Here is a 13,452-nt window from a genome sequence, read left to right on the forward strand (position 1 = left end):
TCTGCTGTCTGTTGGTGCCTGAATTGGTGACCTCATTTGGGAAAAGTTTTGTAGGGCTTTTTCAGAAATGTGTATCTATGTAACATCACTTAAGTGTGCTTAATAAATCTTCTCTAAGAATACTAGATAATAAGGCTGCAATTCAGAATCTTCTGAACCTTATATGTAATTAATGGAAATTAATTAAACTCTGGAATATTTGTCATGAAACATTTGCCAAATCAACAGAAAACACTTGTTTTGGCCTCCTATCACGCAAGGGTTGGTATATTTATAGAACTGACTGTAAACCTGAAATAAGACAACAAATCTTAGTCGCAGCTGATGTGATAAATGTATTTATTTTTTATTTGGTCATTCAATGGTTAAGCTGTGCTGTTAAACTAAGTTTAAATGGTTTTTTGTTTGGTTTTTCTTATGCTAGACAAACTTCCAGGAGGAGTTGTCCATCCCACTAGAGTTTAGTGATCCAGTTTCCAGTAGAGCTTCCTCTCCCAAATGACTGCCATGGTCCACCTTGCTGTTAGCTTTCCATGTTTGTTAGAGATGTGCAATTCCTATTACACAGCAGGATCAAAGGACACTTCCCTCATTCACTGGCAGGAAATTGGGGTGTACAAAAGTTTCTTGGTTTCCTTAGTGCCTCCCTGGACAATGAGGTGATCCTCACCTTGGCAATGTGGCTCCAATAAAAGCGTCCTGGGGTTTGCAAGTGGAGAAAAACCTTGGACTGCAGCATTGAAATGCTTTAAAGGAAGCACTAAGTATCTTGAGAATCAGTTGACAATGGCAGGTCAGATCCATGCAGGCTTCTGAAAGAAGGATGCCGTGAACAAAGCCCACACCCGTCTGTGGGAATGATGCTAAACATTAAAACCAAACCCGAATCCTATCAGCAAAACCAGCCCAGCTCAGTTATTAGTATTTATGTTGTTTGGTGTACACAATTTTTAATTTGCATATCCCTGAAGTTACATATTTTGATCTGAAATGAATGAAAATATTATAAATTAATATTTTAATCAGCATTTTTGTGACAGATTCCATTGTAGATAACCAAGAATTACAGTACTTATCAAACTAACCAGGTCTTTTTAAAAATCAACTTTAAAATTGACAGTACAATGAAGTACCAGGCTGATGTTTTAACAGGTGAATTTGCGCTTTATTTTATTTCTTTGGTTTAATTTGTGGCTTTTAAAACGTCCCTTTTAAAGCTGAGTCCCTGACCAGCATAGGGTGGGCTGGAGGGCAAACACACTGCAGCTGGTGAGGGGAAACTTCCACAGTCAGCCCAGAAGGACCCGTTGTTCTGTGGGAGGAGCTGGGTTGGGGTGTGGGATCCTTCGGAAAGCGGGATTCTGATGTGGGGGTTTTCAGAGCCAGTTTAAGATCCAGGCTACTCTCTTAAATCCAGTGGTTTCTGTCATTCTCAGTGTGTGTTGCTGCATAAGCATGCACGAATAAAGTCTGTTTTGTTCCTTAGCTGCTTGGACTGGAAAAATTTGCTGCTTTTTGTCCTATTGGAGAATTCCCCATACACAAGTAGTGCATCTTAAAACCCTCCATGCATCTGCAACTGTAAAGTAATAACATCTGTTTAATTCCTGGTAGGACCTAGAAACTTTATTTAAGTCTAAAGTAAACCACCCTCATGTACATAACTCAAACCTGAATGAGAAATTAAAGGTACCTGTGATGTGGAAGTTGTCTACTGCATTTTTTCCCTGAAGCAAAGAAGCATTGACTAGGACACCCGGCCCCAGTGCTGGCAACAGCGTCACTGCTGTGTGAGAGTCAACACTGCTGCTGTGCAGAGTGAGCCTTCTGGGGCAGCAGGGAATGATCTCAGGGATGGTCCTGACCGGACCAAAGCTGAAGCCCTGGTTGGAAGGGAGCCACACCACAGGCGTGGGAGTGAGGGGACACTGTGGGACGTGCTGTGGAACTGTCCCCACTGTTACCGTCAGCTTGTGCTGTGCCTTTGCTGTGATCAGAACTGCAGCAGTGAGGTTCCTGGGTCAATAATGAACTGAATGCATTGGAGGGGGCCAGAGGTTCGCTGGTGCTTTGGCACTTCTGGCCAAACCTGGCAGCAGGTGCCGGCCCCAGCTCTGGCTGTAGCAGAGCCACTGCAGCTCCCTGGGCTTCGCCTCGCCTGGGCCGTGCTCGGGCCACAGAGTGCAGCGTTTCCTGTGCTTTAGGTACAAGCTGGAGGTTGATGTTTTATACCATCATGCACTTTAGAAGGTGAAACGAACCCATCCTGCTCTTGTGTGTGGTGTGACCAATGTGTGCCCGGGGCACTGAGGAAAGGAAACTAACCCCTGGTAGTGAGTGGTGACTATGGGCATGGATCCCTGCCTCTCCTCTGCCTCTTCCTGTCTGTGTGAACTGCCGGAGAAATCACTCTGACACAGCTCCGGACTCCCCTGAGAGCTGTTTAAAAGGAAAAAATACTTTGTTTTCGTAGACAGTGGTGGCTTGGTAATCCTTTAATGATTTGAATATTGCAAATGCTGAGTTGAGTGAAGGAAAAGCGCCCTTGGAGTGAGCTGTTGTGTCCAGCTGTATATAAAGTCCGTGTATTAAATCAATACCGAGAGTCCTGTAGCAAGAGCACGTGCATAGAGGGGTGGGATGGACGGGGGGGGGGGAGCGGGGGGGTCGCGTTGGATTTGCAAGTCACAACTGGCGTTAACTGGCCTTTTTATCTTTCCACTGTGTCATGTAAGTAGCTGCTTTCCTGTCCTGCCTGTCCCTCAGGCTTCCCCGAGTTCATTCTGAAGAGAAGTTAGCAAAATCCTCACGCTTTAGTCGATCCCGACATTGACGTGAAGGCAAATGTCAGATGTTTGTTTGAGCGCTGTTAGAGGTTGCAATTGGAGAGAACAGTTCCCAGGCTGTAGGAGTTAACTGAAGCTATTGACACAATTAAAACAAATCGGTAAAGGAATGTATATAATACTGCTCTGTGTTTTACAGTAAGATTTGTTGCTCTCAGACTGTGTAAAACAAAATTTATTCATGTTTTCTGCATATTAAAAAAATCTTATTGTACCAATTGGTAAACTATTAAATGCATATAAAACTAGATGTGGTTTTGTTTCCTTGGATGCAAGAATTAAAACTATTTTGAAAAAAGCTATTGGTGTTTCACCCTCAGATTTTGCTCCCACCTGCTTTGCCCTTGTTCTGATTTTAATTTAACTTGTGCTCACCTGAGGCTGCAGGAAGTGGTTTGGAGCTGGTTCGTGGCAGCTGTAGTAGCGAGAGGTTTTGTTGGTCGGTTCGGTGCAGGGAGGTGCTGCAGGAAGTGCTCTGGTGGGCTAAGCTGGGCTCAGAGGTGCACGGGAGAGCCTTGTCCCTGCCCCTGGCACGGGCCAGCCTGGTTGGGTTGGGTTTGGTTGGATTTTGCCCTTAACCCTGTGTCTGTAGTGCAGCCCTGAGAGGAGCTGCCTTGCGCTGCCCCTGGCTCAGTGCTGGAGCTGCCGGGGGCAGTGGCCACGGATCCTCAGAGGGACCACTGGGCTTTGAGGCAGGACAGAGCTGGCTGCAGGGAAAGCTGAAGGCACCGGGTGGTTCTGGCAACAGCTGTTCTGCTGTTAGGGTCTTGGGCTTGTGTGTGCTTTGGTTTCATTCTTCCCCCTGATCTGGCCCTAAATTGCCTCAAGTACTGTTTAGAGATGGGTCAGTGGCTGGAACTGGAATGGGCACATCTTCATAATGGAAGAGCACGGGTGTGCTTGTGAGCTTGATGTGGGGAGAGAATGAAAGGGCACTCCCACCAGCTGAGGTCTGGGGAAGCAGCTGGCAGGGTGGTACTTTGCAGTGGGAACAGACACGCGATGCACATTTGGAGGAAAATCGCTTTGGGGGGGAAAAAAACCTATCTGGGCTCTGCCAGAGCCAGTGTCTGCATAGGCTATTCCAGATGGGGTGACAGGGTAGCACATAGGCGGTTTTTGGAGTGAGGGTTGAAAGGAAAGCCTCACATGTCCACAAATAGTTTCTCACAGGGAGCACAAGGCAGGTTCAGGTGTGAGTTGCCAAGAACAGGATGGGCAGTTACATTTAATTTCCCCCCTGAGCTCAATGAGTTGCTGCTCGTGCAGCAAGTGCTGCGCTGTAGGTGTCAGATTGGTTTCAGGTGTCAGGACCAGCTGTTTGCAGTCCCAATTCAGCACTGATGGGCACTGAAACAGTTTTCAGTGGATGGGTTGAGTACCTGCCTGCCTCCAGCCCACCAGGTCCCACGGCCCATTTGAATCAGTTTTTACACTTGTGTTTAAGAACTTGTGAACAGAGTAATAGTAAGAAGCCCCAGAACAGGTAGTGAGGTACAGACAGATGTTGGTAAATGCAGTTATTTCCCAGCCTGCTTTGTCTGCTGTGGAGGCTCAGTAGCCAGGACTTGTATCGGTCAGCTTCAAATCACATGGGTACAAAATTCCCAAAGCCGTGTCCCTGCTCCCACATCTCCCCAGGGATGAGGGGGCAAAGTAAATCCTCTCTCCCTGAGCACAACAGGATTCTGACAGCAGAGGTTGTGAGTCCTGCCCGCTCCAGGCTGGAGTTATGACTCTGGTACTGATTCACAGGTTTTAAAGCCTCCGGGTCAGCTGGTCCTGTTCTCTCCCCCCTGCCCTGGTCCTGCTCAAAGGAACAGGAGTGATGGCTCCAGTGCTGGTACCAACACTTTGCCTCATACAGTAAAGAAACCAAAAAAATACCTGGAAGAGTTTAAAAAGCTTTTAATGGACTGTAAGACACTAGTAAAAGAAAAATCTTGTAGGAAAGATGCACTGTAGTCATTTATTGATTGCTTTCCAGGAAATTCATAATTTTTCTAATAGGAGCAAGTTCATTTGCAGTGAAGACTGCGTTGTTGCCTCCAACACCTCAGAGGCTGCTCCCTCCTTCCCCCCCTGGCCCAGCCCCGAGTTACAAATACCTGTAGGGTCAGACAGGAAACGAGGGTACAGAGCACAGGGCCAGCACTTGGCTCCAAGGGTCAGTGACAGAAGCAGCGCAGGTTAGCACGGGGCACGGGCCAGGACACACAATACGAGGGAGGGAGAGGCTGGGCGGGGCTGCGGCCAGCCCACCGCTCTTCTACAGCTTGATCTGCTTGGAAACAGGACATTCAACTCTGTCGGCATCCCAGGGCCTGCAGCAGCCACCTCTTACCTGCTTGAGGACACTGACAACCCCACAGGATGTGCGTTGTGTGGGGCAGGGGACAGGAGGATTTCTTTAGTGGCACTTGCCATTCAGTACCGTCCATTGCCAGCAATGGCAGCTCCCAGCACCAGTCTCAAAGCCAGCGTGCAAAAACACTAGAGACAAAGGTTTTTGCCAGAGGTTTCGGTGCTGGGGGAACTTCGGCTTTTATTGAAACCCCTTCCCCAAAACCTGGTACTTTCTGGTTGTGATTCCATCAGGTTCAGGGCCCTCAGCTCTATTTCAACAGCTGCAGATGCAAATGACACCAGGTCTCTTTCTGAATTTTCATCCCCTCTCCCCCACCCTTAACTAGGGCTGTGATTCCCTCCTCTCTCCCCTTAGCTCAGCCCTCATTTGCTGCATTCCCACCTCTCCGAGGCACTGGGGTTTCCACTGCAATGGAAGTTTGTGCGCTTTTTTAAAGATCAAGCCCTCACTCTTTGGATACAGTATCCCAAGTCACTCAGCTGCAAGCAGAGCAGAGGTGGAACAGTGAATATCATATATATATATATCTATATATATATCTATATATATATATCTATCTATATCTTTACTTTGAAAATTAGAATGTGAATGTTACAAAACCCCACTGAATTGCCAAACTGCCAACCAAACATAGAAAAAAATGGTTAAAGGAATCCCATGGCTATATCCTGATGTAGAAAATGCTGTACATCCCCCACTTCCACATGTCACAAGCTTCAGTCATCTCAGCGACACAAATATGGCTGTTTTAGCACAATCTTGGATAGTGACTGGGGGAAAATCAATCTTTTGGCTCGGAATCCACGTTTTACAAGAACGCGGAGCAGTGATGGGGCTGGTTCTCGACTGGTTTAGCAAAGCAGTGTCCTTAGTCAACATAAAAATGACCTGAGAAATGTTACATTCCTCCAGACAGTTCATTTGGAATTCGTATGTACAAAGTAGAAATGACTGCTGCGCACACACACGACACGGACACACACACGGCAGGAGGGCCCCGCGCCAGGACGGGTCTGTGCTGCCTCCGGCCACTTCCCTCGCGTGGCAGACACAAGCTTGGGCAGACAGATTACATTGCTCAGATTAGTTCTTTGCATTGTGTATTAATTGTACCAGTGCAATAACATTGTCAAAAAGGAGGAGCTGCTCCAAGGGCAGCTAAGGCCCTGGGCCAGATTCAGAAAAGGGGTTGTTTAAACTTTTTTTTTTTTTTTTTTTTTTTTCTTTTAAGCGAGGTACACGTTAAGCAGAGCTCTGTGTTAAGGGGATGGCAGTGGAAGGCATGCTCGGCTCAGCCTCTTTCTCCTCCACAGCTTTGTCCTCTGCTTCCAGCTGTTCCCCACTTTTCATGCTTTCCTGGAGCTGCTGGCGTCGCTGCACCTCGGCTTTAAGGTTCTCCAAGTCTTTTTGGCTGAAGGGGAAAGCAGCAAGGGGAGCAGACATTAGACTGGCTGTGGGAATGGTGAAGCACCAGGACAAGGCCATGTTCAACAGGGGAAAACACTCCTTGCACCTCCCTCCCCCACAGCTCAGCCATGCCTGAGCACAGCCAGGGCCCAGTCAGCTGGCTGAGTTTGAACAAAGAGGCACCAGGACCTGCTCCCCGGTGGGGCTGGGGCAGAGCAGGGGGTTCATCTCACTGATGGCCAGGCAGCCTCCAGCTGCTGATGCCGCATTTTTATCACCAATCATTATTTACAGCCTTAGAACAACAGTCTTGGCTCAGGTCATCTATTTCCACCATCATCCCAATCAAATTTTCAACTAGAAGTATAAAAGACAACTCATAATAATTAAAAAAAAAGTAATCTGAGCCAAAAAAATCCCGTGGAGCTGGTTTCTGCTCTCTTGTGAACTAAGACAATACAGAGTTGATTTCTAAAGGCATAAACCAGAAGAATCACTGTACCTTAGTGGAATGAAGAGAATTCCATTGATAATGTTCAGCTGCTCCAGGACACTGGCCATACTGGGAGCTGTGAACTACATCATAAGGGAAAAGAAGTTTTAGGAGTCAAAACCTAGAGAGGACTCTGAACTGCTAAGCACATCCCTTTACCAAAGGCTGGGTCCTGGCAACGTTTGTAAAATGGATATACAGAGATAGTTGGAGGCAGGCAGGAGCAGCTGGGTTTGGCCCAGGAAGGCCAGTCATTGCTGCTCCATGTAAGGTAAGACAGGCAGTCTGTGCTCCCTGCCCAGCCTCCCCAACCACAACATCCCTGGAAGGAGAACAAAGCCTCTGGTAAAAGATGAGAGCATTTTTGAGGATGAGGAAACTGAAGTACTTCTGGGTTGAGCAACCTGCTGCCTGGCAGTGAGTCAGCAGCAAGGCAGGGTTGTGTGGAGGTGTGCTCTCACCCCAGGAGCTGTCCCTGCACCCTGCAATGCTGTGTCCCATCCACACAGATGACATCACACTGTGTCCGAGCCACTGCCCCAGCAGGGGCTTCTGCCTGAGAAGGGACAAGTGCTACCCACTCCTGACAATCCACGTCCCTCAGCAGCAGCTGGACACAGCACAGTGCCAGTGCTCAGGGTTACCTTCAGTGGCATGATGTTGGCGTTGGAGCCGTTCTTGTAGATCTCGTTCATTGTGCGCTGCAGAGCGACCGCTTGCTGTGTCAGGTATTTCAAGTACTCGGAGCTCTCTTTGGTCTTTTCATGGTGTTCACCGAGCTGATGGGAAGTGGGAAATAAAAAAGGTTCAACATCGTGAGTGAGAGCAGGACCCAACCCAGGGAACACACCTGGGTGCTGCCAGCTCAGCATCCCTACAGGAATTCAGCGAAATGGATTTTACCTGCCCTGGCAATCAAAAACCAGTAAAACAGTTCCTCTGGGAGCCTTCTTAGCAACATTTCATATTTTCATCAAGTGGGAGCATATTTGCCGGGTAAGCAGCATTCCCTACACTAGGCTCCTCTTCCAGGAGCAGCATCCCAGCATGCCCCCCACCTGGACCAGTATTCCAGCATTCCCGACACTGGGCTGTGCCCTCAGCCAGCTCAGCTGAGTCACTGCATGCAGACGTGCTCAGACAGCCCCAGGCTGGGGCAGGAGTTTCACTGAGCAGCAGCTGGGCTGAGAGCTCACTACCAAACCAGTTTGGAGCTGGTATTTAAAGACTAGTGGTGCAAAACATGGGAAGAAGAGACCAGTTTTATCCAAGCCCCGCCAGAACATGGGACCATGCCAGGACAGAAGTGCTTGTCCAGCCATGGGTAGAACACAGAGACATTTGCAGGAAGCTGAGCAAAGACTCCTGGCACAGCAGTGGGCAGTCACTGCACAGGGCAGCCATCCTGCCCTGGCCCTGCAAGGACTCCCTGGCATCAGAGCTGTTTGTAGGAAAGGCCTCCCCAAGGGCCAGGCTGGGCACTGGTTTGCAGTGGAACTGCTCAGTTCTGGCCCTGCAGTGACAGCTCACAATGCACCGTGGGGCCACTCATCACCTGATTCTTGTAGATGGTGTAGCCTTCCTTCTCATGCTGCAGAGCCGACCGGAACTCTGCCTTGCTCTCGTACACTCGGGCAACCAAGTGGTGGCTGAGGGAAGGAAAAGGGTTGAGTCACTTCTCTGAAGAAACATTTCTGTGCTGCAGTGGGTGTGACTGTGCCATCACAGGGGCTGGGCTGAAAGTCTTAACATGAGTGTGAAAGAAGACTGAATGCAGCACGCTGGGAGTTACTTCTTCCAGCCCAGATGAGGATTCAAATACTACACTCACTAGGCTGGATTTTACTTGGAATGCTGAGAAGTGACCAACAGAGGTAAAGACTAAGCTGGGCATCTTTTGTCCTGCATCCAGGAAAGCTGAAGGCCACAGCAGTGAACTAAAGGGAGAGGCACATCCATGAGAATACCTTGGGGCTGGATTTATTAACTGGAGAGGAAAGCTGCAGCCCTAAACCCTCAGGCAGAGCCAGGCCTAAGTCCTCTGGGCTCTCACCAGCTGGGAGAGCTCACTTGCATTGGACTGTTGGCTTTGGTGCTTCTGGAATGAAAAAGAAATTGCTCAGTTTGGTAGTGTTTCTCTGTGGGAGGGGATTGGGTCTGTCCAAGCATCCCAGTGCCACTGAGGGACAACTGAAGAGTCTCTGGAGCCTGCACATTCATCAACCACTGGAAAACAAGGCAGGCTCTTGCAGGTGTTTAATCAGGTTGATTTGCAGCCTGATGGAGAACAGATGGCTGCGATGTGGCAGCAAGAACTGGGAGTGGGCCATGCCTGGCTGACAGAGCCAGTTCTGCACTGAGGGACACAGGGATCCAGCACTGCAGGAGTGGGCACTGGGAACAGAACCTACAGGTGTCACCAGTCCCAAGCTCCCTTGGGAACACACAGAAGCCACTCAGGGTTTTTATTCAAATACAGGACTTTATGGCAAAGGACAAAGGCACAGTAAATGATTCTCAAAGATCCCTCTCTGAGGGCTGGAACAATTAACATGAGCATTTAACACACTGTCCCTATCTCCTAGTGTAATTCCCTTACAGGATCTCCACCCTTTGCTCCCCACATGTATTTTTCTATTGAGAGTCCACAGGGATCAGGGTGATCTTGAAAGATTTTTTAGCAAGCAGCATCACAGCAGATCCCACGATTAACCTTAAGAACAAGGGATCTCCATCTTTTGAAATAAAAAACTCGGATACTGCACCAGGACATTGGCTCTGGGACAAGACTGAGAATCGAGTTCCCAAGCCCAGACCCTCCCAGTGCTCTGACAGCAGTGAGCCAGCTCAGCACCACCCTGCTCACCTCAGTGCAACCTTCAAAGACTTGGAGCCGTGGTACTTGGAGCTGATGGCCAAGGCGTTCTCCAGGAACCGGAGGGACAGGTCGTACTCCATGACCCCATGGAGCACCAGGCCAATGTTGTTCTGCACAGAGAAGCCAAGCAGGCATTGGGAAGGACACATTGGCATTACAGTTCCTGCTCTGTGGACAGCGGGAGCACACAGATGTGTCACTCCCAGAAGGGCTGCAGGCCCTGGCCACGTCCCTGCAGCAGTAACACGTGACAGGGACTGCTGTCCCCCATGGGAGCTTGGCCCAAACAATCAAGGCACAAGGGACGTAACAGGCTCTCCAATTTGTGCCAGCACAACAACAACATAATAAACAAAGGAGTTTTCCTAAGGATTATAGGTGCTCAAACCCCACCTGCAGTATCCCAGTGCAGAGCTCAGCACAGAGGCTGACCCTCCTTTTTTCCTTCATCTGATGGCACCAACCAGTAACAACCCAGGGAGAAAAAAAGCACTGCCTAAACATTTGTTCTTAACAACCATCATGTGGACATCTTAAAGGCCAAGCGGTTTCTCAGAGACAAGGAACTTGAAGACTTAAATTACTCACATCTAAGAGTGCCATTTCTGGGTGATCCTCCCCAAATACCAACAGCATGAGGTAGCGTGCACGGTACAGCAGGTTCAGTGCTGTCGAGAGTTGGCTGTTTGCAAAGCAGTAGAGAGCCAGGTGCATCTAGGACAAGAGAAGGGGCCCAGCATTAATGTAAAGGAAAACTAACCTCTCCACTCCTTTCCTCAGCTGCACATGAATAAAAAGTCTTCTCACTGGTTAAAGAAGGACTTCAGCCACTTCAAAAAGTCCAGTCTGCTGGCTGATGCACAGCCCCACTGAGGTGTCCCTCAGGACACAGCACTGAGGAAGCTGTGTGTTTTATTTCAGTTTCTCTTAACACCCCCTGCAGAATATCTCCAACCTGACTTTCATATGTAAGTCATATTTTGACTGTGTTTTGGGGGGATTTTTCCCTCCTTTTGTTTTTGGCATAAGCTCAGGGCCAAAGCCAGGAGAATTAATATATCTAAATAAAGATGCAGCACACAAACACTAGAAACCTAGGTTAAGCAGGACAAATAGTGAGTGTGCAGGACACACTCAGCTTTTCACTTTGCACGATCATAAGAGATGATGAAGTGGAGAATTCTGGGAAAAAAGGTGCAGAAGAGAGGAAAATTCAACTGTTTTCCAGCTGCAGACATGAACTAAGGCTCCCAGACTGCAGCCAGACCCCTGAGGTGCTGCTGGTCCCCCAGCTCCCTATACTCACATATTCTTGGATGGTGTTGGGATGTTCGATGCCCAGGACCCTCTCACTCATTAGCACCGCTTTCTGTTGATTGCTTAAGGCCTGAAGAGAACAGAACAGAACCCAGGGCAAGTCACACCACACTGTGAGTTGAGCAAGCATGGGGAAGGAATGAGAGCACTGAGGAGATGCCCTGGGAGCCCCTGCTTACCTCTGAGTAATCTCCCATGATATAGTTGAGCCGAGCTAGCAGCCTCAGGCAGGCACAGATTTCTACGTGCATAGCACCATACACATTGTTGAACAGGTTTAAGGCTTCATTGATGAGCTCACAGCCCTCCTTCAAGAAACCTAAAAAGAAGATAAACCCATATGTAAATATATGAAATAACCCCTAACACTGCTGGGGACAGGAAGGGAGACCAGCAGTGTGATACACTGCCCTGGGGGAAGGATATCACTGCCCTGAGCCATCCTCGCTCACTGCTGGTGGCTTTATAGCAGGAGTGCTCCAGATGGTCTTGGAGACCAGGATTCTCTCCTGGGGTTGGCAGGGGTGTCCTGGTGGCCATGCCCCACACACCCTACTCCTCCCACTACCAGTGAACATCCTGAGAGACAGAGGCACGTGGGGTCTGTACCTTGCTGAACTTTTGCTTGCCCGCTCTGGAAGAAGTGGAAAGCATCGGAGGCTTTGGGGTTCACATGCTTCACTACAGGGAAGATGTTAAGAATATCCTCTTCTGTGAAAGTGGGCTTGTGCCTGTTGTCAAAGTTGTACTCCTTCAGCAGGATCTGGAGGGGCCAAAAAGAGTGGAGGGCACAGTTACCACTTCCACAGGCACTTGGCAAGAAAAGGGGCAGAATTCTAAATGTGGATTCACAGTCAAAACATCTGTACCATGACCTGGGCCAGAACTCTCCAAAGTGGTCAGGTGTAGGTGTGCACCACCACCTGTGCATGGCAAAATGGCACCTCAGTGACAACACTGAACCCGTGACAGAAGAGCTCATCCAGTTGTTGTCCCACACCCCACAGAGGAGCAAGAAGGCAGTGCAAGTGTACTGAGGCTAGCTGTTCTTCCAAGGAACATGCCAGCAAGTTTACCCTAAGAGGGAACTGGATTAGAAATCTCTTTCTCAGAGATGGGGCCTGTATTCCAACATGAACACCACAAAGACCTTTTGGGGCTCATGCTGTGCCTGCACAACACGTTGCACTTACTCTTCATGTTCCTCAGTACAGGACATGATGGCAAGGGAGGGAGGATGTGGATCTTACCTGGACTCCAGTTTTGAGGGAGATTTCACGGAGCAGGGTGATTTTCTGCAGATTATACACTTCAGCTGCCTGGTCAGCATTCTCACTGCAAAAAGCACACACAAGCTTTCCACTAAAGATCTTTAAGTCCCTCAAGGGTACAAATTTTATTCAAACAGAAAACAAATCAAAAAGGGAGGTCCTGTTAAAGAACGAGAGCTACACAAATTTGGTGAATGCAGGGACAAGCCATGGTCACCTGCTCCACTTACCATTCAAGACTGAAATCAAAGTAGTTCTTTGCTTCTGAACAAATATTCTTCCATAGCTCCTGAGGGGTCATGCTGGCCCATGCAGTGTTATCAGCATTTCCAAGGTTCCTGTTTTTCCTTTTCTTATTCTTCTTCTTGGAGACCAGCTCATCAGCTGGGAGATGGGCAATGGGATTTGGGAAGGAGCTCAGAAAACAATTGAGGAAGTGGCTGATGGCAGCAGATAAACCTGACAGCTCCACACCCTACAGTGAGACACAGAGTCAGTCAGGGGAGACACCTGCCATCCCACAGCACTGCTCACACCCCGAGCCTCACACACATCCAGTCCTACAGAAACGGGGATTTTCCAGGAGAGGGACAGGAAGGCAGTATTTACAAGGCACTCACTAGCACAGACAGTTATGTTGATGTAGGATTAAGTATATGCCTACACACAGAAATGTGTAGTTACATTTCGGGCTGCCACCTGGGACAGAGAAAGCAGAGAGTGCAAAGAAGGCTTTGGCACTGGAACCAAGCCAAGTGTATTGCAGGCAGTGTGTGAACAGGTACAAGGATATGTGCTGAGCCAATTAAAAAGGCTTCTTAGAGGGGCAAAAGCAACACTGTTTAAGAGGAAAACATATTACAAGGAAAACA

General features: G+C 48.6%; 1 protein-coding gene across 2 annotated transcripts in view; it reads right to left on the minus strand.

The window, feature by feature from the left end:
- Positions 1-4,737: 4,737 nt before the first annotated feature.
- Positions 4,738-13,452, minus strand: part of CLUH (clustered mitochondria homolog) — a 32,176-nt gene continuing 23,461 nt past the window's right edge. For both annotated transcript variants that reach the window (XM_066333620.1, XM_066333619.1), the window contains exons 16-26: positions 12,811-13,055; positions 12,560-12,644; positions 11,919-12,072; positions 11,489-11,628; positions 11,299-11,379; positions 10,581-10,706; positions 9,981-10,102; positions 8,670-8,763; positions 7,759-7,893; positions 7,124-7,197; positions 4,738-6,625 (exon numbers count right to left, since the gene is read on the minus strand). In XM_066333620.1, the coding sequence (XP_066189717.1) occupies positions 6,457-6,625; positions 7,124-7,197; positions 7,759-7,893; positions 8,670-8,763; positions 9,981-10,102; positions 10,581-10,706; positions 11,299-11,379; positions 11,489-11,628; positions 11,919-12,072; positions 12,560-12,644; positions 12,811-13,055 (1,425 nt within the window). In that variant the 3' untranslated portion in view covers positions 4,738-6,456. The remainder of the gene's footprint in view (positions 6,626-7,123; positions 7,198-7,758; positions 7,894-8,669; positions 8,764-9,980; positions 10,103-10,580; positions 10,707-11,298; positions 11,380-11,488; positions 11,629-11,918; positions 12,073-12,559; positions 12,645-12,810; positions 13,056-13,452) is intronic.

The sequence above is a fragment of the Sylvia atricapilla genome, chromosome 20 (assembly GCF_009819655.1).
Source record: "Sylvia atricapilla isolate bSylAtr1 chromosome 20, bSylAtr1.pri, whole genome shotgun sequence".
NCBI lineage: Eukaryota > Metazoa > Chordata > Aves > Passeriformes > Sylviidae > Sylvia > Sylvia atricapilla.